At 40.3% G+C, this 23,779-nt stretch overlaps 1 protein-coding gene across 2 annotated transcripts in view; it reads right to left on the reverse strand.

The window, feature by feature from the left end:
* Positions 1–23,779, reverse strand: part of BRAF (B-Raf proto-oncogene, serine/threonine kinase) — a 162,518-nt gene that overhangs the window by 35,314 nt on the left and 103,425 nt on the right. Inside the window, exons 8-14 of one of the 2 annotated variants that reach the window (XM_049774345.1) lie at positions 21,987–22,146; positions 18,282–18,318; positions 16,792–16,911; positions 12,724–12,860; positions 11,807–11,924; positions 4,966–5,050; positions 3,201–3,377 (exon numbers count right to left, since the gene is read on the reverse strand). In XM_049774345.1, coding sequence (XP_049630302.1) covers positions 3,201–3,377; positions 4,966–5,050; positions 11,807–11,924; positions 12,724–12,860; positions 16,792–16,911; positions 18,282–18,318; positions 21,987–22,146 — 834 coding nt within the window. The remainder of the gene's footprint in view (positions 1–3,200; positions 3,378–4,965; positions 5,051–11,806; positions 11,925–12,723; positions 12,861–16,791; positions 16,912–18,281; positions 18,319–21,986; positions 22,147–23,779) is intronic. The other variant, XM_049774354.1, reaches the window with a different exon arrangement.

Genomic DNA, 23,779 nt, shown 5'->3' on the forward strand with positions numbered 1-23,779 from the left:
CTTTGGCCCTCAATTTGTTCCTCAGCAGTGCAAACACCCTATTAAGGTGATCATATTGTGGGTACACTGTCACATGCAAAATATGACTGAAATTCATTCTGCAAATAGTACATACAATGAGGCATAATTTATTAGGTGAGGTGCTTGTTTTGCAAGTGGCTGACCCAAGTCTGATTCCCATCTGCCACTGAATATGGCCTCTCAGGCACCATCAGGAGGGATCCATGAGCAGTCAGTTTTAGCTCCAAACCAAACATAAAAGAAAATAAAACATAAACACACAAATCAAGGGGCCAGAGTGATAGCACAGTGGTAGGGTGTTTGCCTTCCACGCAGCTGACCTGGGACAGACCTGGGTTTGATCCCCGGCATCCCATATGGTTCCCCCAAGCCTGTCAGGGGTGATTTCTGAGCGCATAGCCAGGAGTAACCCATGGACACTGCCAGGTGTGATCCAAAACAACAACAAAAACAAAAACCAAACAAACAAACCAAAAAACAAACAAGCAAGCAAAAAAACCAAACAACACAAGTAATCCTTGAGCACTGCCAGGTGTGACCCAAAAACCAAAAACCAAAAACCAAAAACCAAAAAAAAAAAAAGAAAACCAAGAAACACGAATCAATAAAAAGAAAAGAATTGGTTACAAGAAAGAAAGTGAGTCAAACACCTCTGCTGTGTTTTGTCAGGGATTGAATTCAGGGCCTCACACATTTAAGATATAAGATTTATCACTTAGCTACATTTCCGGCCCTGCTTCCACATGAGTCACCTTGGGCAAGTCATTAAGAGTTCTAATTCCTGAGACCGGAGCAGTGGCGCAGGGCGCAAGGCGTCTGCCTTGTGGCACTAGCCTAGAATGGACCGTGGTTCGATGTCCTGGCATCCCATATAGTCCCCCAAGTCAGGAGTGATTTCTGAGCACATACCCAGAAGCGATTCCTGAGCCCAAAGCCAGGAGCAATCCCTGAGTGTCACAGAGTGTGGCAAAGAGAGTTCTAATTCCTTATTTATAAAAGAAAAAAATCTGCTTCATAAAATGCTGCTGACTAATGATGTCTGTGTCTGGAAGCAATTGCCTATTACAAAACATCCAAATAAAAACTAGAAAGATGGGCAAGGAAACAATGCCGAGGGAAGGGAACACTATAATAGAGCATTGTGGTACTAGAATGCAAACCCTGTCATTAACAATATCGAAAACCATGGTGCCTAATATAAGAAAAGAAATATATATTCATATACATAGACTGGGGCTGGAAATGAAGCTTTGTGGAACAATTTGAAAGGGCAACCAAAAATCACTTTATATATTTAATGACTGTTAAATAAACTTAATAAACTGAGCTCAATTCCAAGCAAGCTTCCTCCCCCAAACACGAGGTAGCTCTAATTTTGAAGCATTATTTATCATTTTATGATTGTATTTCCTCTTTTTTGGGGGGGGGTAGGGGGAGTCCACACTGGTGATGCTCAGGGCTTACGTCTGGTTCTGCACTCAGGAAAAACTCTGAAGGTGCTCAGGGAACCATATGAGATGCCTGGGATTGAACCTGAGTCAGCTGCTGAAAGGCAAATTCCCTACACACTGTACACCAGCCCCTAATTCTTTTTCTTGTTTTTGTTTTTTGGGTCACACCCGGCAGTGCTCAGCTACTCCTGGCTCTACACTCAGAAATCGCTCCCGGCAGGCTCGGGGGACCATGTTATGCCAGGATTCGAATCACTATCCTTCTGCATGCAAGGCGAACACCTTACCTCTATGTTATCTCTCCGGCCCCCTTAATTCATTCTTTTAAATTAAAAATAAAAAATTCTTATTCTTTTTTTTTGGTTTTGGTTTTTGGGCCACACCCAGAGGCGCTCAGGGGTTACTCCTGGCTCTGCGCTCTGAAATCACCCCTGGCAGGAATGGGGGAACCAGATGGGATGCCAGGATTCGAACTACATACCGTCCTGGGTCTGTGTGCAATTCAAACGCCCTACCACTGTGCTATCTCTCAAGTCCCCCAAATCATTATTTTTTGAAGGGTTCCTCAGGACCTCGAGATGAGACTGAGCCAATCTACTTCAACGTGAGACATTAAGGATACTGTGCTGCTTAAACCATTCATGTGCTGGGGGGCCTACATCCAGGGCAGGCAGAGAGAGGGGACCATGAAGTTTGGTTAAACTGAGTTAACCCTGTGTATCAGATCTAAATGCCTCATTAAAGTGCTTTGGAAATTTTTTTTGTTTTAGGATACATCCATCTGTGATTAGGGCTTACTCCTGGCAATGTTGGGGACCAACGGGTATGTCGGGGATTGAACTGGGATGGACTACATACAAGGCACACACCTTTCCTCACAGCCCTAAGTGCTTTTGAAATGTATTTATCCTCTGGGATCATATATACACAGTTCATCAGAATGAGTGCACGGAAGAAGCTTTGATGGTCGACACTGTCAGGTTCCAAAGCACAGAGATGGGAGCAGTCCCTGAACACAGAACAGCTTACTCAGTGTGTGGGCCTCAAGTAACTCCTCTTCCAATTCACCTGTTTATTCATGTCTAAGAGTGGTATGCAAAATTTATCCTTTTAAGTCAGCTTCCTACTTTGTCTTATAATAATTTTATAAAATAACTTTAATTTTTTGCTTTTATTGTGGTGCCAGGGATATTGAACCCAGGGCTTCACACATTCAAGACAGAAGCTCTATGGCTAAGCTCAGCCCCTAATGTTTCATCTTCCAAATTACATAGCAAAATTCAGTGGATATGAACAACACAACTTGAAATCCTCAAAAAGGATCAGAATGCAGATTTTTCATTGAGGCTTTATTAACTAATCATTTTTCAATACAAACTGAGCACTTAGAACAATTTGAAAGGGTAACTAACAATCATTTATATATTTAATCGCTGTTAGTGACCTTTTAGATTCTATTTTTGAGTTTTCCCCAAGACCAATATGGCTAAGAGATTTCAATGCATGTAAACACAAATCTGTAGTTCCATATTAAAAAACTTGGTACTAACGAGACTATTTTATTTATTTTTATTATCATACCACTAACTGTGAATTAAAATTATCCATATGTTATTGGACAGTAATTTAATTTAAAAAGCAATAAAAAAGAATGTAGGCTAAAATCTTGAATACACTCTCAAAGATCTTCAAAAGTGATTTCCAGGAATGAAACAGAAGGAAACTTACTCCATGCCTTGTGCTGTTTGCCTGGCGATATCTATAAGTTTGATCATCTCAAATTTGGTCTCAATAATGTGGAGATGGTGATACAAACTGGACCCCTCACACCACTGGGTAACAATAGCCAGCTGTGGCTTGGTTGAGTAACCCATGAAGAGAAGGATATTCACATGTCGCGTTTTCCTGGAAAAAAAAATGTGACAATAAGTAGTAAAATTGGCAAACTTTAGCAAATATTTTGTTTGTTTTGGGGCCACACTCAGTGACGCTCAGGGGTTACTCCTAGCCCTGCACTCAGAAATTGCTCAGGCTTGGGGGACCATATGGGACGCCCGGGGATAGAACCACAGTCCATCCTAGGTAAGCTGTGTGCAAGGCAAATCCCCGCCACCAAACTTTAGCAAATCTTAAAAAAAAAAAAAAAAAAAAAAAAAAAGGCAAAGAAAACAAAAGGATGAATTAGAAAAGATTTTTACAGAATGACTGACTGGTCTAAAATTGCCCAAAGTTCACTTTTTTGCGGGGAAGAGAAGAGGGTACACCTGGCTGTGCTCAGGACTTATTCCTGGTGGACTCAGGAAACCATGAAGTGCTAGGGATTAAATGTGGGTTGGCTACATGCAACTCTCAAATATCTTTTTTTTTTTTTTTAATATATGGCAAGCAATTAGAAGTTTGAACACCTTCCAGTAGAGTAAATTCATTGAGATCATAGCCTACTCAATCATTTCTTTTCCTTAAAAGACTTTAGTAATAGAAAGTTTTTCTAAGATTGAGACAAAAACATTTTCTCTAACTTCTACCACTGGTATCCTGATTCTGTTCTGGAATATTTGGACTGGGGGCAGTGAATCAATAGTAGAATTGTATACCTAGCTGGTGTGGCATCTCTTGAATTCAATCCCTAAGGTACCACAAAACCAAAAAAAAAAAAAAAAAAAAAAAACCCCAAATCATCAACAAGAAAAGCTTTTACCTCCTGAAAAGAAGTCTTGGTGGACTTAGTTCTGTTGGCTAGCTATTATTTCTGAGTTGTAGTTCTAGAGCCTTTTCCTATCAAAACTGTCCTTGCCAGAATGTATTTTTGTTTCTTAATGTTCTTCAAATTTTAGGGCTTGGTGTAATCTCTACATGTACTTGAAATAAATTAAAATTTTGAGATCATTATTCCTGAACATAAGCATCATATCTCATTATATATTATATTTATTATATTATCTCATTATATCTCCATTTCTACAGTCAAAAAGAGCTCACTGGGCTGGCATAAATGCTTTGCATAAGGCTGTATTCAATTCTGTATCACACATGGTTCCCGAAACATCACTCAGAGCAACTTTCCAGAAACAGTCCTGGAACACTGCTCCACGTGGCCCTTAAATCAAACAGACTAAAACAACACACATTTCCATTAATTTACTCTGGGCTTAATTTATTCTATCAGCTATATCATATTGCATGCCACATTAAAGAACATAATCAAAACATACTCAGATAAACTCCATTTTATCCATTTTGCTTTTTTTGGGCCACAACCAGCAGAGCTCAGGGATTACTCCTGGCTCTGCACTCAGAAATCGCTCCTGGAGGGCTTGGGGGACTCTATGAAATGTTGGGGATTGTACTAGGTCTGTCCCAGGTAAGCATCATGCAAGGCAAATACCCTATCACTGTGCTATCACTCCGGCCCCAATTTTATTCATTCGGAATAAATCTGTAAAGCAGATACAGATCAATTCCTGTTTAGGGACAGTAAATCGAGCATGCTCACCTGAGTACTCCAACTTCATTCTTAAAGGCCTGTAACTGCTGAGGCGTGGGTGCTGTCACATTTAACATCTTCACTGCCACGTCACCTAAAAGGCAATGTCACACCACCTGTGATTTCAGTGTAAAAGAATTAGGCATAAAAAATTCGTGGGTATTATTCCTAATTACTTTAAGTAATTAAGCCCCTATCTTAAACTCATACCATTTTGAACTGTTTATCAATAATATTTTAACTTCCTAAACTGTAGCAATTTCCTTTTTTATTTTTTTAAATAATAATTCATTTAAGCACCATGGTTACAAACATGTTCGTAGTTCGGTTTCAGTCATGGAATGAATACCATCCTTTTCCAGTGTAACTTTTTTTCGGCACCGATGTTCCCCATTTCCCTCCTCTCCCACCCCCTGCCTGTCTTCAGGACAGCCATTCTATTTCTCTTTCTATTATGGTCATAGTAGTTGGTAGTCTAGATGTTTCTCTAACTGCATTCTTCAGTCTATGTGGTAAGTTTCATATCATGGGCTGGTGCTTCGGCCCACATCTCTATTATAGTCTTTGGGTATTATTATCATACTCTTTAATTTTTCTTAAATTCCACATCTAAGTGAGTATTCTTTGTCTCTCTCTGGCTCACTTTATTCAGCATGGCAGTCTCCATTTTCATCCATGCACAGGAAAATTTCATGAATCTATTTTCCCTAACAGCTGCGAAGTATTCTACTGTGTAGATGTACCATTGTTTCTTAGCCACTCATTTGTTGTCAGGCAACTGGACTGTTTCTAGATTCTGGCTATTGTAAATAGTGCTGCAATGAACAAAGGCATGCAGAGGGCATTTTTGTTTGTTTTTCGGCCACACCCGGTGGTGCTCAGGGGTTACTCCTGGCTATGCGCTCAAAAATCAATTCTGGCTTGGGGAACCATACAGGACGCTGGAAGATGAAACTGCCATCCACCTAAGGCTAGCGCACGCAAGGCTTGTGCCACCACTCCAGCCTGCAGAGGGCATTTTTGTATTGTGTTTTTGTGTTCCTAGGGTATATCCCTAGGAGTGGTATTGCTTGATCATGTATGAGCTCAACTTCCAGTTTCTTTTTTGAGGAATATCCATACTTCCAGGAAGGCTGGACTAGATCGCATTCCCACCAGGAGTGAATGAAGATCCTTCCTCCCTGCCAGCACTATTGTTCTTTTTTTTTTTGTAATGTGTGCCAGTCTCTGTGGCATACGATACCTCATTGTTTTGATTTGCATCTCCCTGATGATTAGTGATGTGGAGCATTATTTCATGTGCCTCTTGGCCATCTGTATTTCTTCTTTTTTTTTTTTTTTTTTTGGTTTTTTGGGCCACACCCGGTGACACTCAGGGGTTACTCCTGGCTATGCGCTCAGAAGTCGCTCCTGGCTTGGGGGACCATATGGGACGCCGGGGGATCGAACCGTGGTCCGTCCTAGGGTAGCGCAGGTAAGGCAGGCACCTTACCTTTAGCGCCACCGCCCGGCCCCCCCTGTATTTCTTCTTTGAGGAAGTGTCTGTTCATTTCTCTCCCCATTTTTTTTTTTGTTGTTGTTGTTGGTTTTTGGGCCACACCCATTTGACGCTCAGGGGTTACTCCTGGCTATACACTCAGAAATTGCCCCTGGCTTGGGGGGACCATATGGGACGCTGGGGGATCGAACCGCTGTCCGTCCTATGGTAGCGCTTGCAAGGCAGACACCTTACCTCTAGCGCCACCTTCCCGGCCCCTCTCCCCATTTTTTGATAGAAATAGGTAAATTTTTTCTTAAGTTCTGTCAGTACCTTGTATATATTAGATATTAGCCCCTTATCCAATGGGTATTGGGTGAATAATTTCTCCTATTCTGTAGGTGACCTTTGTACTCTAGTCACCATTTCCTTTCAGGTGCAGAAGCTTCTCAGTTCAATGTAGTACCATTTATCTTTACTTCCATTTGTTTGGACTGTGGTGTTCCCTCCTTGAAGATGCCTTTAGTTTCTTTTTTTATTTTTTGGGTCACACCCGGCAGTACTCAGGGGTTCCTCCTGGCTCTACGCTCAGAAATCGCTCCTGGCATGCTTGGGGGACCATATGGGATGGCGGGATTTGAACAACCAACCTTCTGCATGAAAGGCAAACGCCTTACCTCCATGCTATCTCTCCAGCTCCCGATGCTTTTAGTTTCAACGTCACACTGTTTTGCCTGCGTTTTCTTCTAAATACCTTATAGTTTCAGGTCTCGTATCAAGGTCTTTAATCCATTTTGATTTGACCTTTGTGCGTGGTGTTAGACAGAAGCCTGAGTTTGCTTTTTTGCATGTGGTTGACCTTGTCCCACCACCACTTGTGAAGGAGTTTTCCTTGCTCCATTTTGTGTTTCTTGCCCCTTTATCAAAGATTAATTGGTTGTATGTCTGAAGGTCATTCTCTGTACACTCAAGCCTATTCCATTGATCTGTGGGTCTCTGTTCTAATACTGTGCTATTTTATTGACTATTACTTTGTAGTACAGTTTATAGTTGGGGAAAGTGATGCCTCCCATCTTTTTTCCCCCTAAGGATTGTTTTAGCTATTAGTGGGCATTTATTGTTCCAGATGAATTAAGGAGAGTTTGATTCACTTCCATGCAGAATGTCATGGTGATCCTTAGAGGGTAATGTTTTGGGGAATATTTATAGCAATTTCCTAAGGATATAAATCTAAGCTAACAATGACATTCCCTTAAATAGTATTTCAAAATAACAATCCAGAAAAAGTCACCTTTGCTTATCTCCTGAAAGTATAATTTATCAATTAAGTACTTAGGGTATTTTCCTAGACTTGTATGTACATGTGAATGTACATATGTATATATTGTTTGTTTTGCCCACATTGGCCCCTTTCCTGATTATAATAGTAAGTGGGATGAATTCCTAACTGTTAAAAGAATTGATAGGTTTAAAAGAGTCAAACTTCTTTATGAGACTAGTTAATATTAAAAGTAAAGTCTAAGGGGGGAAGGAAAAAAAAAAAAAAAGGAAGTACAGTGGGTGAGGTGCTTGCCTTGCATACAGCCGATTCGTGTTTTATCCCCGGAGTCTCATATGATCCCCTGAACTGTGATTCCTCAGAGCAGAGCCAAGAGTAACCCCTGGAACACTGCCAATTGTGGTGGTCCCAAAAGAAACACAACAATAACAAAACAAACGGTCTAGAGAGAGAGCAGAGTGGGCAGAGTATTTGCCTGGTATGTGGCTGACCCAGATTTGATTCCCAGTACATGCAGCCCCTGAACACCAACTGGAGTGATCCTTGAGCACAGGCCAGGAATAAGCCCTCAGCACGGCCTGGTGTGGCACCCAAACCAAATCAACCAAATTTATGTATCACTCCTTTCTTATGAAATGACTACAATGGTGATAATGAAAAACCTTTGCTAACCCGATAGACCTCCCACATACTGCCAGCACAAATATAAAACAGCATAACCATCTGTAGTACTGCCAAAACCTATCAAAACTGAAAGCATGCATGATTGATGCCCACGGTATTTTTCAGATGTTTATCTGTTCATGAAAAGTATGTATCAAGGGGGCTGGAGCAATAGTACAGCAATAGTACAGGGCTGACTAGGTTTGATCCCTGGTGTCCCATATACTTCCCTCAGCATACCAGGAATGATTGCCGAGTGTAGAATAAGGAGAAATCACTGAGCACAACCAGGTGCAGCCACAAAATCAACAACCTAAGAGATATGTACTAAGAACTTTAAGGGTAACTAATTCTAACAGCCCCAAACTAGATACTATTCAAATGCTCAATTCACAGTACAAAGAAAAGCAATCATAATTCACAGTACATAGAAAAGCAATCATGCAATGAACCACTGTACGGAGAATAAATGTCCTCCAACAACAATCATGTAGCTATCTACCAATGATGTAAATGAACTTTTTTCTCCTTCCTCCCTCCCTCCCTCCCTCCCTCCCTCCCTCCCTCCCTCCCTCCCTCCCTCCCCCCTCCCTCCCTCCCTCCCTCCCCCCTCCCTCCCTCCCTCCCTCCCTCCCTCCCTTCCTTCCTTCCTTCCTTCCTTCCTTCCTTCCTTCCTTCCTTCCTTCCTTCCTTCCTTCCTTCCTTCCTTCCTTCCTTCCTTCCTCCCTCCCTCCCCCCCCCCTCTCTCTCTTTCATTCTTTTTTGGGGGGGCACACCCGGTGATACTCAGGGGTTACTCCTGGCTATGCGCTCAGAAATCGGCCCTGGCTTGGGGAACCATATGGGACACCAGGGGATCGAATTGCAGTCCATCCTATGTTAGCATGTGCAAGGCAAAACGCCCTGCCACCTGTGCCACTGCTCCGGCCCAAGGTAAATGAACTTAACGACTTTTCCTAATTATTGAATTAACACAGTGGTTAAAGTATAAAACTAAACTGCTGGAGTGCCCCCAGCAGTCAGGGTACTCTGCTGTCCCTCCTCCACAACAAACAACAAAGATAAACCTTTCAAAGCACAACAAAAAGAAAATTCCCTGTAATTCATGTCGCTTAGAAATGACCACTGTATACATACTGATGTCGATCTTCCTAGGGTCTTATTTGTATGCTGTGTGAAACTTAGAATACATGTGAAAAAAAAAAAAAACCTAAAAAATTTTAAATACCAAGTCATTTAGAAAACTGTAATGTAACCTAAATTTAACAATCTAAATTTAAAGGGGCCTGTTAATACCGACAGGCCAGGGGGTGCGGGGTGGTGGTATAGGATGCACTCTTGGTCCATTGGTGGAGGGAGGTCGACACTGGTGGAGGGAAAGGCCCTGACTCACTGTATACCTAAAATTCAACTATGAAGGACTTTGTAGATCACAATGGTTTCAATAAAAAAAACCAAAAAAAAAACAAAAACCAAGGGGTTGGAGAGATGGTACAGTGGTAGGGCATTTGCCTTGCATACAGAAGGATGGTGGTTCGAATCCCGGCATCCCACATGGTCTCCTGAGTCTGCCGGGGGCGATTTCTGAGTGTACAGCCGGGAATAGCCCCTGAGCGCTGTCGGGTATGACCCAGAAACCAAAAAAAAAGAAAAACAGAAAAACCCCACAAAACAAAACCAAAAAACCCCACAAAACACAAGTGTAGAATCATTTGATGAGATATTATATGTGCTATTTTGCAAAAATCTAACCTACTACAGGTAACTTTCCATATCAGTAAAAATAAGTATAAATCTATCATACCATCTTATTTATTTATTTTTGGACACACCCAGTGGCGCTCCGGGATTACTCCTGGCTCTGCGCTCAGAAATCACCCCTTGCAGGCTGGGGTGACCATATGGGTTGCTGGGATTCAAACCACCATCTATCTGTCCTGGACCGGCTGAGTGTAAGGCAAATGCCCTACCTCTGTGCTATCTCTCTGGCCCTCTATCATACCATCTTCAGTCTATATATTCATATTCAGAGACTGTCAATTAATTTAACCAATTCTCATTAATGGGTACTAATACTTTCATTTTCCATTACAACACATCTAATTTTTCCTCTGACCAATTATTTCATCATAACCAAGTTCTATAAGTGGAGTTGGCAGCTAAATATGCATATTGCCAAGCTGTCCTTCAGAAAAGTTGGAGTGACATATTTTCCCACAAGTACAATTACAATCACTATTACAACTCCATATATTATAAATATATAAAACATATATATTTGAACTCAGTGGTAGAGAACATCTCAAATGTATATAACTATGGGTTCAATTCAAGGTATAACATAACCCCCCAAAAATGTCCACTTGAAAGACAAGGATTTCTATTTTTATGAATGCATAATTTTTTTGGTTTGTTTTGGGTCACACTGTGTGTGACCTGGTTACTTCTAGCTCTGTGCTTGGGAGAACAGGCAGTGGAGTGGTAGGAACTGAGTCTGGGCCTCTCATACTCAAAGAAAGAAGTACCTGGCTGTTTAAGTTATTTTCTGGTCCCTGAATTTAAAAATCTTTATAATTAGTGAGGGTGACATTTTATTTTCTTGTTAACCATTTTTCCATGGGTGAATAGGTTCTTAATATTGACAGTTTATAAAACAGATAAAATTTTCAGAAGAGTTCCAAAAGAAATAAAACATTTTGGAATTGAGATTATTTGGAGAAATCTATCTTTTTAAGTACTGCTATTAAAAATTATCAGTATAATATAAAGACAAATTCTGATTTTATTTTCCATAATTCTTAGAGATCTTTGGATGACTTTATGTTGTTGTTGGTTTTGGGGCCACACCCAGTGACACTCAGGGGTTACTCCTGGATATGCACTCAAAAATCACTCTTGGCATATTCGGGGGATTATAATGGGATGTTGGGGATCGAGCCCAGATAGGCCCCAGGCAAGATAAATGTCCTACCCACTGTCTAATCAAAATATGAGACTTGAGATAAGGTTAATACCTTGCATACAACAGATTCTAGTTCATTTCCCCTGCAACATGTGATCCCCTGAGCATCCCTGGTATAGGCCTGGAGGTCCCCAGCACTACAGGGTCTGGGCAGCACAGCATTCTCAGATCCTGGCATTCAAACCTTGGCCTGCCTGGCTGCTGAATATCACTGGGGTGAGAGGGTGGGGTGCCCTGGGAAAAGTCACAACTTCCGTAACACAAAGAGTGATTTGCGTTTAATTTTTGTTTTTGGATTACACCTGGCTGTGCTCAGGGATCACTCCTAGTGGTGCTAAAGAGACTATCTTGGATGCGCAGAATCCAAGGATGTGCAAGGGACCAAGAATCTGGTCTCTCTTTGATATTTCACACACACTTGAAGATATCCCATTAAAACTGAGTTGAGATCACCATACGGCATACACACCATGCCACTTTCCTTTGTACACGGTCCCAAATGATCCAGATCCGATTCTCTGTCCCACAGTGATCTGACCATCAGGAATTTCCCAGTCATCACTTGAGTCCCTTCTACCAAGTGTTTTCTGGAGAAGAACAAAAGGGGGCAAAAGTGAAGAAGCAAACACATTAAATACATTCTCTTAGGCTTTCATGGGATGATTTTCTTCACATATCAAGAGGAGATAAAAAACAAAACAAAAAACCAAAATCTTGGCTAGAGTAACAGAAGTATGACGATTACAAGAAACAACTTAAATTTAAGATCAAAGTTATTACTGGGATAGACCAACTTAGTAAAAAGTAATCTCTTAGGTATACAAAGAATGTGTTTTTCCAGAATCAATAAAATAAAATTTGATAACCTGAAGGATTACTAGGGGTCAATAAAATGCTAAACATTTGTAATTATCTGTGACTTCAAAGGCTAAGAATATAAATTAAAATTGCTTGATCATGCTTCTTAAGTATTTACTTACTTTCTAATATTACTTTTATCAAACTACTGTTAAAAAGTATTTGAGCTGAGAACAATAGTCAGTGTTGGGAATACATACTAAGCAATAATCCCCCCCCCCACCTCTTTTGGATCACATCTGGAGATGCTCAGGGGATTCTCCTGGCTTGGCATTCAGGAATTAATCCTTCCAGTGCTCAGGGGACCATGAGATAGAAGCCTGAGATTGACCAGGTCATTTGCGTTCAATGCAAGTGCTCTCTCTATCTGCTATACTAGCCTATTAATTCTTAAACTTACTTGATATGCGAATTATGTCACAGATACGCACATCACTATGTGCAAAAGAGGGCATTACAATTTAGTTGTGATTTCTAAAATAGATAAGAACCGATAAAAGACAAAAAGGAGGTTTCATGTACTCTTACCATTCGATTCCTATCTTCTGACGATGAAGATGATTTCCTTTCTCGTTGAGGTCCTGGAGATTTCTGTAAAGCTTTCACATTAGTGAGTGAGCCAGGTAACGAGGCAGGGGGGGTGGCTGACAATCCCGTTGTTGATCCTGTTGTAAAAAGAAAAATACATTTATTAAAGGAGGATTGGGTAGATCAACTTATTGGGGGCTGACAGTGGGGAGAGATTTATACTTATTTTTAAAATGCAGTGAATTTTCAATAGATTATTTGAAAAAATAAGATTGTAATTTATGAATATGGCAAGTAAAAAAGGGCTTCACTTGATGACTAGACTCTAAAAATATTTTTAGCCAATTACTCTAACAGTAAGCTTTTAATTTTTTCCCTCAACAGAAAATAAGTATTAAAAAGATACAAACTCCCTAATAGAAACATAAATGGCCTGAATATTGGCCAGTAAGAGAATAAAAATCCTATATATTCTAATTCAAATTAAGGGACGGCTAATTCCACTGGCTCCTAGAGGTTCAATCTACTAAACAAAAATTATTCTTTTTCTTTTTTTGATAATGAAATTAATATAAACAAAACCCAGTAGGTCTCTTAAGAATTTCTGAAAAGGGGCCAGAGTGATAGCACAGTGGTAGGGTGTTTGCCTAGCAGATGGCTGACGCAGGACGGACCTGGGTTTAATCCCCGGTGTTCCATATGGCCACCCAAGCCAGGAGTGATTTCTGAGCACAGTCAGGAGTAACCCCTGAGTGTCACAGGGTGTGGCCCAAAAACAAAAAACAAAACAAATCTGAAAACTGTTTAAAATGCTATGAAGTCTTAAGTAACTACAAATGTAAATATTCTACTAGGCAAATGAGCCCAAGGAGTATTCACTCAGCAGAACTTCACTTGCATACCTTCCCAAATGATGCCTCTGGAGCTAAAATCCTAGAGTATGGGAGGACCTAGTTCAAAAGTATTCAGGGCAAGGACTCCTACTGGGATGGAGGCCAATAGGCTGAGATGCCAAGGAATATTTGCATATACAATAGCAAAAAGACTTCAAGGATTAAATGAATTACTCTTCTTGGGCAGGGGGTGGAGAAAAGTCACTATTCTTCAAAGGATGATACTATGACATTTACTTTTTTTTTTTTTTTTTTTTTTACATTTTTTTTTTTTTTTTTTTTGGTTTTTGTTTTTGGGCCACACCCGTTTGACGCTCAGGGGTTACTCCTGGCTATGTGCTCAGAAATCGCCCCTGGCTTGGGGGGACCATATGGGACGCCGGGGGATCGAACCGCGATCCTTCCTTGGCTAGCGCTTGCAAGGCAGGCACCTTACCTCCAGCGCCACCTACCCGGCCCCTACTTTTTTAACTTTATTTTATTGATTGGTTTTTGGGCCACATCCAGAGGTGCTCAGGGGTTACTTCAGGCTCTGCACTCAGAAATCGCCCCTGGCAGGCTGGGGGACCACCATCCGGGATGCTGGGAATGGGTCCCTCTAGGGTTGGCTGCATGCAAGGCAAATGCCCTTGTTCTGTGCTATCTCTCCGCCCTGTGGTGACAACATTTAAATCTCAAGTCTATGCAAAAAAAAAAAAAAAAATCATATGCTATCTCCTGACATTTCTATCACCCCACAATTTTCCAGAAGAAAATTTATCTGTAGTATCTAGAGATCAATCTATGTTCTACCTTCCCTTGATCATTTTTAGTGCTTTTTTTTTTTTTTTTTTTTGGTTTTTGGGCCACACCCATTTGACGCTCAGGGGTTACTCCTGGCTATGCACTCAGAAGTCGTTCCTGGCTTGGGGGACCATATGGGACGCCAGGGGATCGAACCGCGGTCCCTCCTAGGCTAGCGCAGGCAAGGCAGGCACCTTACCTCCAGCGCCACCGCCCGGCCCCCCCCCTTGATCATTTTTAACCTCATAAAGCTTAGATTGCCTGGAAAGGATTTGACATTGAGGTACTCAGTAGCACACTGCACTACTACTACTCTGAGTATACCACTTGGGACTATATGACTTCCAGCCTGTTCTAGGAATTTCCTGAAAAAAAAAAAACAACAAAAAACAGTTGGGTTTAAGACTACGACTATTTAGAATAAAGTGATGGCCATTAACTAGCAAGAGCCAGTAAACAGAATTCTTTTAAATTACTTGTTTGTGAGATGCCTGCCACGGTTTTTACGTATAAAATTAAAAAAAAGGAGGGGCAGTAGAAGTGGGGAAGCTGTCAAGTACATGGCAAACTCAGTTTCAACCCCTAGCACTACACATGGTTCACAGAGCAACAAGAATGATCCCTGAGCACAAAGCCAGGAGAAAGTCATGAGCACTGCTGGGTATAGCCGCCCCCCAATCCTAAAATAAATTACTACTTATAAAACTATGCAAGATGAAGTGGAGTGTAAAATTACAAAGCTAATCTTTGCCTTACATTGGAACATGGGACATGAATGAAAGCATAAAACCTCAATTCCTATCAAATATGCTAAAATACCAAAACATTTTATACATTTTTAAAAAAAAATCCCTACTTTTTTTTTTTTCCTTTTTGGTTTTTGGGCCACACCCTGTGACGCTCAGGGGTTACTCCTGGCTATGCGCTCAGAAGTTGCTCCTGGCTTCTTGGGGGACCATATGGGACGCCGGGGGATCAAACCGAGGTCCGTCCTAGGCTAGCGCAGGCAAGGCAGGCACCTTACCTCCAGCGCCACCGCCCAGCCCCAAAAATCCCTACTTTTAACACAAATTTGACACACTTTATTTTTGGGTTTTTGGGCCACATCTGGTGGTACTTAGAGGTTACTCCTGGCTCTGCACTTAGAAATCACTCCTGGCGGACTTCGGTGACCATATAAGATGCCAGGGATCAAACCTGGGTTGGCCACATGCAAGGCAAATGCCCATACCTACTGTGCTATTGCTCTGGCCCTGACACACTCTGCATTAAAAAAAGCAGCACTGCTGATATTCTAAAAAAAAAAAGGCCAAAGTCTTGTAACATCTTATAAAGGGATTTCCATTTCCTTTGAAATCTTCTTAAAAACCAAAGTGGATAATTCTAAGTAAAAGTGATACATATTATCACTAAGTGAGTGTGTGTGTGTGTGTGTTGTGTGTAAGAGTGTGTGTGTGTGTGTGTGTGATAGTTTTGGTGCCATGTTGTTGGTGCTTGAGACAGAGAGAGAGAGAGAGGAGAGAGAGAGAGGGGAGAGAGAGAGAGAAGAGGAGAGGAGAGGAGAGAAGAGGAGAGAGAGGAGAGAGAGGAGGGAGGGAGGGAGGGAGAGAGAGAGAGAGAGAGAGAGAGGAGAGAGGGAGAGAGAGAGAGAGAGAGGAGAGAGGGAGAGAGAGAGAGGGGAGAGAGAGAAGAGGAGAGGAGAGGAGAGGAGAGGAGAGGAGAGGAGAGGAGAGGAGAGGAGAGGAGAGGAGAGGAGAGGAGAGGAGAGGAGAGGAGAGGAGAGGAGAGGAGAGAGAGGAGGGAGGGAGGGAGGGAGAGAGAGAGAGGAGAGAGGGGGAGAGAGAGAGAGAGAGAGAGAGAGAGAGAGAGAGAGAGAGAGAGAGAGAGAGAGAGAGAGTTACAAAGTTTTGGTGCCATGCTGGTGGTGCTTAAGGTTTTCTCCTGTCTCTGTGCTCAGGAATCACTCCGGCAGGGTTTAAGTGGGACCATATGGGATGGCAGGGATTGAACTAAGTCAGCTGCATGCAAGGCATGCATCTTACCTGCTGTCCTATCACTCCAGCACCCTCACTTTAAATATAAAGAATTTTGGTGGGATGGAATTCCACTCCCCCACTACCACCCACTGATTTTTAGAAGTTACCAAGCCCCCAAATGAAAACCTCAGCCCCGAATTTTCTTGTTTTAAAACTTTAGGACAGACAGCATACAGAAAGCTTGTGGAAGTATGTGTGAGAAGCACATTCAGAGCATTCCAGCCAGGCCAAGCAGAAACCGAGAAGTGAAAACTCTCACGCTTACAAACACACGCCGTGTGGGTGAGGCACAGACAGTTTTGGTAGTTTATATTTAGTTTGAATTGGGTGAAAACAAGAAAGAAGAGCCCAACTACCTCTGAACACTGGGCCAGGCTCAAAATCAAACACTATTTCACTGGGGACAGAATGGAGGAGGGGACTGGGAGTCCGGGATTGGCATTTCCGAAGACAGCGCATCAGCTGGTTCAAAGGGGCTGTCAGAAGAGAAAGAGAGGGGCAGGCAGATACAGGAAGACAGACACACAGAAGAAATGAAAGAAGTCATGGGAATAAATACGATGAGCTGAAGCCTCATTAAGTAAGCTTCATAAAATAGTTCAGGATGTTTAAAAAATAGGCTTATTTTCATAAAACCCCAGTAATATCTTAAAAAGTGACTCCAAAAAAGAACAAGAAATGCCACTTGATCTCAGTACTATGCAAGCAGCTTTTACAACTACATTAATTTTATGATGCTAACATGATGGCAACATTTAAATGCTGGATGCATCAGGCAGAATTATCCGAAGCCACAGCTATTATGACATAGGCAAGTCAAACTCGCAGCAACATTAACTAGTGGGCTTATGGAAGAACAAACAGAAAAAAATCTTTAAAAACGATGTGCTGTAATAACTACTAAGGCCAGAGGACATCATGCAAAGTTGTCATTATTCTCATAGCTTCACAGTCACTTAGAAATTTAGCAAAAATGCTTTCTGCAGTGTTTACTAAAAATAACATCTTGGAGTCAGGTCTTAGGTATTTCAAACCTAATCAAGGCAGGCAGTCAGTGCAGGTCTTCCTTACTAGAGAAGACCGAGTAAAGGAAGTCACGGAGGGCCACCTACAAGAAAAACCTCAAGGTACTGTACTTACTGTACACTAAATACCTTCTTAGAAAATATGTATGGGAGAAATTCTAATTTTAAAAGCATTTTCTTAAACAATGATTTCTAATGATTCCAATTTTTACTGAATGCCAGAGTATTGGATAAAAACTTCCTAAGAAATCTAAATTCAATTTTTCATGTGCTTATTTTATTAGACAAATAGAGGATTTGTCTATTAACTAGTCTTTCGATTAAATGTTCATGAAAATCCTTATGAGGCTGAAGGGAAATCACTGACAATGTCTGACAAGTTGAAAAGTTTTGACAGACAATTCCAGGGATTCTCTTCCAAAGAATTATTTAGAAAGTTCGAGTTTTAACTGATTTCAACCTGACTCTTTAATTATCACTGAAGCTCCCAAAGGTAATTTAGTATCTTCAGCTTCAGAGATGGTACGGAATTAATAAAGGGGGTAAAATAATTAAGGATCCTACCTTGACAACACTTGAAAATTGTAGATTAAACATTGAAGATTGATTCTCTTTTTCCCTACTCATGCAATAAATTAAACTTCTATTAAACATTACTGTTAAGTACTGAAAAAAAAAACACACAAAAAATTGGGTCTTCTCTAGACATTTTTCTCTGTGTCTGTATTTCATGAAAAAAGCAAATATAAAAGGAAACAAGCAGCAAAGCAACTGCATTATTGCATTTCCCCCCCTTTTTAAAAATTGAAATCATTACTTACCTCCATCACTACGAAACCCTTGGTCTCTAATCAAGTCCTACAAATAAATAGTAATGGATATTTATTCAAAGCATATAATATGACAGTAATAACACTTGAAATTTCCATTAAGCATTAACAAAAATAAAAGTCAACTCAAAATAATACTTGTCTATCAATTACTTAACAAAACAAAGAATATGAAATTAGTGAAAAATGGTAAAATAAAAAGTTTGAAGCACTTGCCAACCTTACCCTATAGGAAAGGGATTATTAGTCCTTGATCAAATGCTGAAATCCATTTCAGGCCATTCAAACCAATGGCTGTATCAATTCTTATATATAAAAAAAAAAACAACAACAACAAGATTCTACTGGCACATATTAAGAGCCATAAAATGTTCATACCCTTTGATCCTGTAATTCTACTTCTGGGAATTTTTCCTAAGGAGATAATTAAGAAAAAATAATACGCACGAAGATGTTTAATGTAGCATTACCGCCATACTAAAAAAAAAATCAGAAATAATTTCCCTACTTTAGGCACAGTGATAGATTGGTTAAGAAAATTATGGTATTTATTTTGTTTGTTTGTTGGGGGGGGCACATCCGGTGATGCTCAGGAGTTACTCCTGGCTATGCGCTCAGAAATCACTCCTGGCTTCGGGACCATATGGGACGCTGGGGGATAGAACCTCGATCCGTCCTAGGCTAGCGCTTGCAAGGCAGATGCCTTACCTCTAGTGCCACCGCTTCAGCCCCTATGGTATTGATTTAGTAAGCATTATGCTAAAACTAAAATAATGATGAGGTTTGAATTACAAAACATGCTTATATATAATAAAAAGAATATGATTAAATGCATATGATTACAATCATGAAAATATGGATGCGTAAGGACACACTAGGAAGGAAAAAATAAAACAAAAATATTTAAAATGTGTCATTATAAAAATATACTCTTTGTGCAAAAGAATCTATAGTTGGTAAAGTGCTTGTCGTGACCCAGGTTTAACCCCTGATACTGCATATGATCTTGAGCATTTGTAGGAGTGATCCCTGAACACTGGAAAGCATTGCCCAGAAGACTAAAGATAAATAAACAAATAAAATAAATGTATAGTCTTTTTTTTTACGACAATGCTGAGAGTAGGAAAGGATATACTGCTGACTGATGGGAATTTAGACTGTATTACTACTATTACTATTATTATAATTTTGGTTTTTGAGCCACACCTGGTAGTATACAAGGGTCTGGCTCTGAATTCAAGAATTATTCTGGTGGGCTTGGGAAACATGTGGGATGCCAGGTATTGAACCCAGGACAGCTGTGTGTAAGACGAGTCTTATCTGCTGTCCTATTGCTCTGCTACTTAAAATTTAGACATAAAAAATATTTTTTATGGGCCCGGAGAGATAGCACAGCGGCGTTTGCCTTGCAAGCAGCCGATCCAAGACCAAAGGTGGTTGGTTTGAATCCCGGTGTCCCATATGGTCCCCAGTGCCTGTCAGGAGCTATTTCTGAGCAGACAGCCAGGAGTAACCCCTGAGCACCGCCGGGTGTGGCCCAAAAACAAAATTTTTTTTTATATAAAAGAACTTGGAACAGGAAATGGAGCAATAACACAGCAGTAAGGCGTTCGCCTTGCTCAAGGTCAATACAGGATGAACTCCGATTCGAATCCCAGCATCCCATAAGGTCCCCTGAGCCTGCCACGAGTGATTTCTTAGCACAGAGCCAGCAGTAACTCGAGTATCACAGGGTGTGACCCAAAAACTAAAAGCCAAACAAAACAAAACAAAAAAACTTGGAACAGTAATATTTACTTGTAGAGGCAAAATTTTATCTTTTTACCCAGTGTAACTTTAATAAAGATTAAACAGTCCCAAATGTCTCTAAAATGTCTCTAACAAGGCTCTTGGAAAATAGGCAACTTTTAAATTACAGGCTAAACAGGGGTCCTCAAACTTTTTAAACAGGGGGCCAGTTCACTGTCCCTCAGACCACTGGAGGGTCTGACTATAGTAAAAACAAAATTTATGAACAAATTCTTATGCACACTGCATATATCTTATTTTGCAATGAAGAAACAAAACAGATACAAATACAATATGTGGCCCACGGGCCATAGTTTGAGGACCACTGGTGCTAAAACAAAAACATAATAATTCTTTACAGCTATATTTGTATCATTTCTGAGAATATTTGTCATTATTAGCAGTAGTGCGGAGCATTGAATTCAGGATCAGCTCTTGAGCTGAATCGTTGACCTTGAGAGTTTTGACCTCCCTTTTTAAATAATTACTTTCCAAGACAAAAAAGTCAACTTGGTCAATGTTCTCCATTGTGTTACTTATTACAGAGAGTTTAAGGATAATCAACATATACTCTTCAACATTCAAATTCAGTAGAAATAACACCTAAGACCAAGATCAGAGTTCTGAAGCCACCACAATGCAGACAGTCCAGCCCTTTATTCTCTTTTATACCTGCAATGACTCAATTAAAGCACCCCTTTAGGAGTAATCTTGTGGGTCTCATCTTTTTTCTTATCTCTTTGTATGGGGCAAAGGCAAATTACATTTTATGAATTAGATTTAATGGGAACATAGCCACACTCATATGTCAGGAACATATTATCTCTGGTGCTTTCAGAATGCAATGCCAGACTTTAATACTGTCATTAGAAAGGCCAAGAAGAAGACTAGAACACATTTTTCATTGAGCACTACAAGAAACACTCCTAGTGAGCCAGGAATAAGTAGCCTCTGAGTACCACCAGATGTGACCCAAAAGCCAAGAAAATATGAACAATAGTAATAAATACTGTCAGAGGTTATATGCACACAAGTCTAATATATTTACTACCTGAATCTTTAAGGAAAAGTTTGTTAAACTCTGATGTAAATTATGCGTTTCTAAAGCCCCCCTTTTTGCTTTTTGGGTCACACCCAATGACACTCAGGGGTTACTCTTGGCTATGTGCTCAGAAATAACTCCTGGCTCAGGGGACCATATGGAACGCCAGGGGATAGAGCCGCTATCTATCCTAGGTTAGTGCGTACAAGGAAAATGCCCTACCGCTTGTGCCACTGCTCTGGCCCCGCCCTTTCATTTTTGGATAACCTTTTATGTGTTTAGTCCCAACATAGTATCTAAGACAACTATCTAATAGTGGCTTCTGCTATTCATAAGTTGGTCTAATTAAAAAAATGGCACTAATTCTGAGTTCCATTATATAGTATATACTGGGAAAAGAGTCCAGGGAGACCAGTAAGAAGGCTAAAATAGCTGAAGAGATTAAGACACAATGTTGATGAGATCAGAGATGATATATTTTTAAAAACAAATAATTAAAACTTAATGACAAATGACATGCAAAGGATATGGTCAAATTCAAGATATGGTATAAAGAAAAACTGAACTATACTCAAGCAAATAAATAAAAGTAAAAGACTAATTCAAGGTTGTATTTTTAGAAATCAGTAAATTTCAAGCTGATTTCAATAGAATCTGAAACCACACTTTTATTTTTCCTTACTACAAATGAAGACTTTTATAGAAATGTTATGAAGAATAATAAAAATAACTGAATAATTTTATAGATGTACATAATGCAGAAAAAAATGAAAAGCAGTAATTATTTATTCTCTATAGTATTACTGTAGAAGTAAAGTTTAAAAAGAGCCAAAAATTTCTGAGTTTGAAGAGTGCAGTATACTTACATCAATATTGACAGGTTCTATTGTGTTGATATGCACATTTGGGGCTGATGATGACCGGTCTCGCTGTCCAAACTGATTTCGATGATCTTCATCTGCTGGTCGAAAAGGCTGTGGAATTGGAATGGATTTTGAAGGAGACGGACTGGTGAGAATTTGGGACCTGAAAAAATCAAGTTATTGGAAAAATAAGATTCAGAACAATTTTATACATGCTATTTAAAAATGGATAATAAAAAGATTCCCTTGTTTAAAATTCTCAAATACAATCTTACAAGCATTAAAAAAAAGAAAACCTCCGCTACTGAAGACTGATCTCTCCCATCATCCCTCCACCCCAACTGAAAAAAAGATACACAGCATAGTGGTAGGGTGTTTACCTTGCACGTGGCTGACCAAGACAGACTCAGGTTCAATCCCTGCATCCTATATAAGCCTGTCAGGAGTGATTTTTGAGCACAGAACCAGGAATCACCCACTCCCTCAAATAATAATAATACAAAGAAATCTATAAATAACCAGAAATTACCTGCAGTTAATCAGATCAAGAAACTTTGGGGGGCCGGAGAGATAGCATGGAGGTAAGGCGTTTGCCTTTCATGCAGGAGGTTATCGATTCGAATCCCAGCGTCCCATATGGTCCCCTGTGCCTGCCAGGAGCAATTTCTGAGCCTGGAGCCAGGAATAACCCCTGAGCACAGCCAGGTGTGACCCAAAAACCACAAAAAAATAATATAAAATAAAATAAAAAGAAACTTTGGGAGGTCAGCAAAGCAAGTAAGGCATTTGCCTTGCATGAGGCAGACCTGGGTTCAATCTCCGGCATCCCATATGGTCCCCCAAGCCTACTAGGAATAATTTCTGAGTACAGAGTCTGTAAGTGGCTGGGTGTGACCCAAAACCAAAACCAAACCAAAAAAAGAACTTAGGGGTTAGGAGACACCATAATGGTTAGGATGCATATGCCTAGCATATACCCAGCTTGGCATCAAAGGGTCCTGAGCAGCATCACATCATCAGGATAGCTGAGAACTGCACAGCAGTTGGAGCCACCAAGCCTAATTCTCAGAAAGAAGGGGGCAGAGTATATTCCCCTTTCTGAAAGAACTACAGCAGCCCAATACCAACCCCTGATACCCTCTGATGGAAAGGGTCCAGCTCCAAGACTTAACCTTATTAAACTTCCAAAACATCTAACTTGTTTTAGATCTATAAATTTTAGTGACATTTCAATATTTTGCAGTGTCAGCTCACAGCATCACGGGAAATCTGATGGAAAAGTTACATAGTAATCTACTACCTTTGTGAGCCTACCCTGTAGAGCAAAGAAGGCTCAACTAGCATCAAATCACAAAACAGCAAATCCTCTAACACTGACTTTAGTAATACAAGAGATGTAACAACATTTCAAAATGACCTGTGTTAATCTAAGATTTGCTAATTCAGTTGTCTTTGTGTTATAACAAGCAATATGAAATAAAATGGTCTGTGCCTCCATGGCAGCAGGCTACAGTAGTGGGAGAGTGACTGGCAATACTGGTGAAGGAATGGTCACACTAGTGGTGGAATGGGTGTTTGAATATTTAACGCCTGAAATGACTATTATGAGCAACTTGCTAAATCAGTATTATAATAAAAATTGGGGGAAAAAGGGAATGCAGGGGAAGGGAAAGAAAAAAAGAAGTAAATCCTTTAAAGCTGTGCCAAGTTCTCTCAGTAAAGACTAATGAAATAAAATCTGTCATTTATTTCAAATTTTGTTACTTCTTGACATCTAAAATTAACAGTTAATTAAA

The sequence above is a fragment of the Suncus etruscus genome, chromosome 1, assembly GCF_024139225.1.
Source record: "Suncus etruscus isolate mSunEtr1 chromosome 1, mSunEtr1.pri.cur, whole genome shotgun sequence".
Lineage (NCBI taxonomy): Eukaryota > Metazoa > Chordata > Mammalia > Eulipotyphla > Soricidae > Suncus > Suncus etruscus.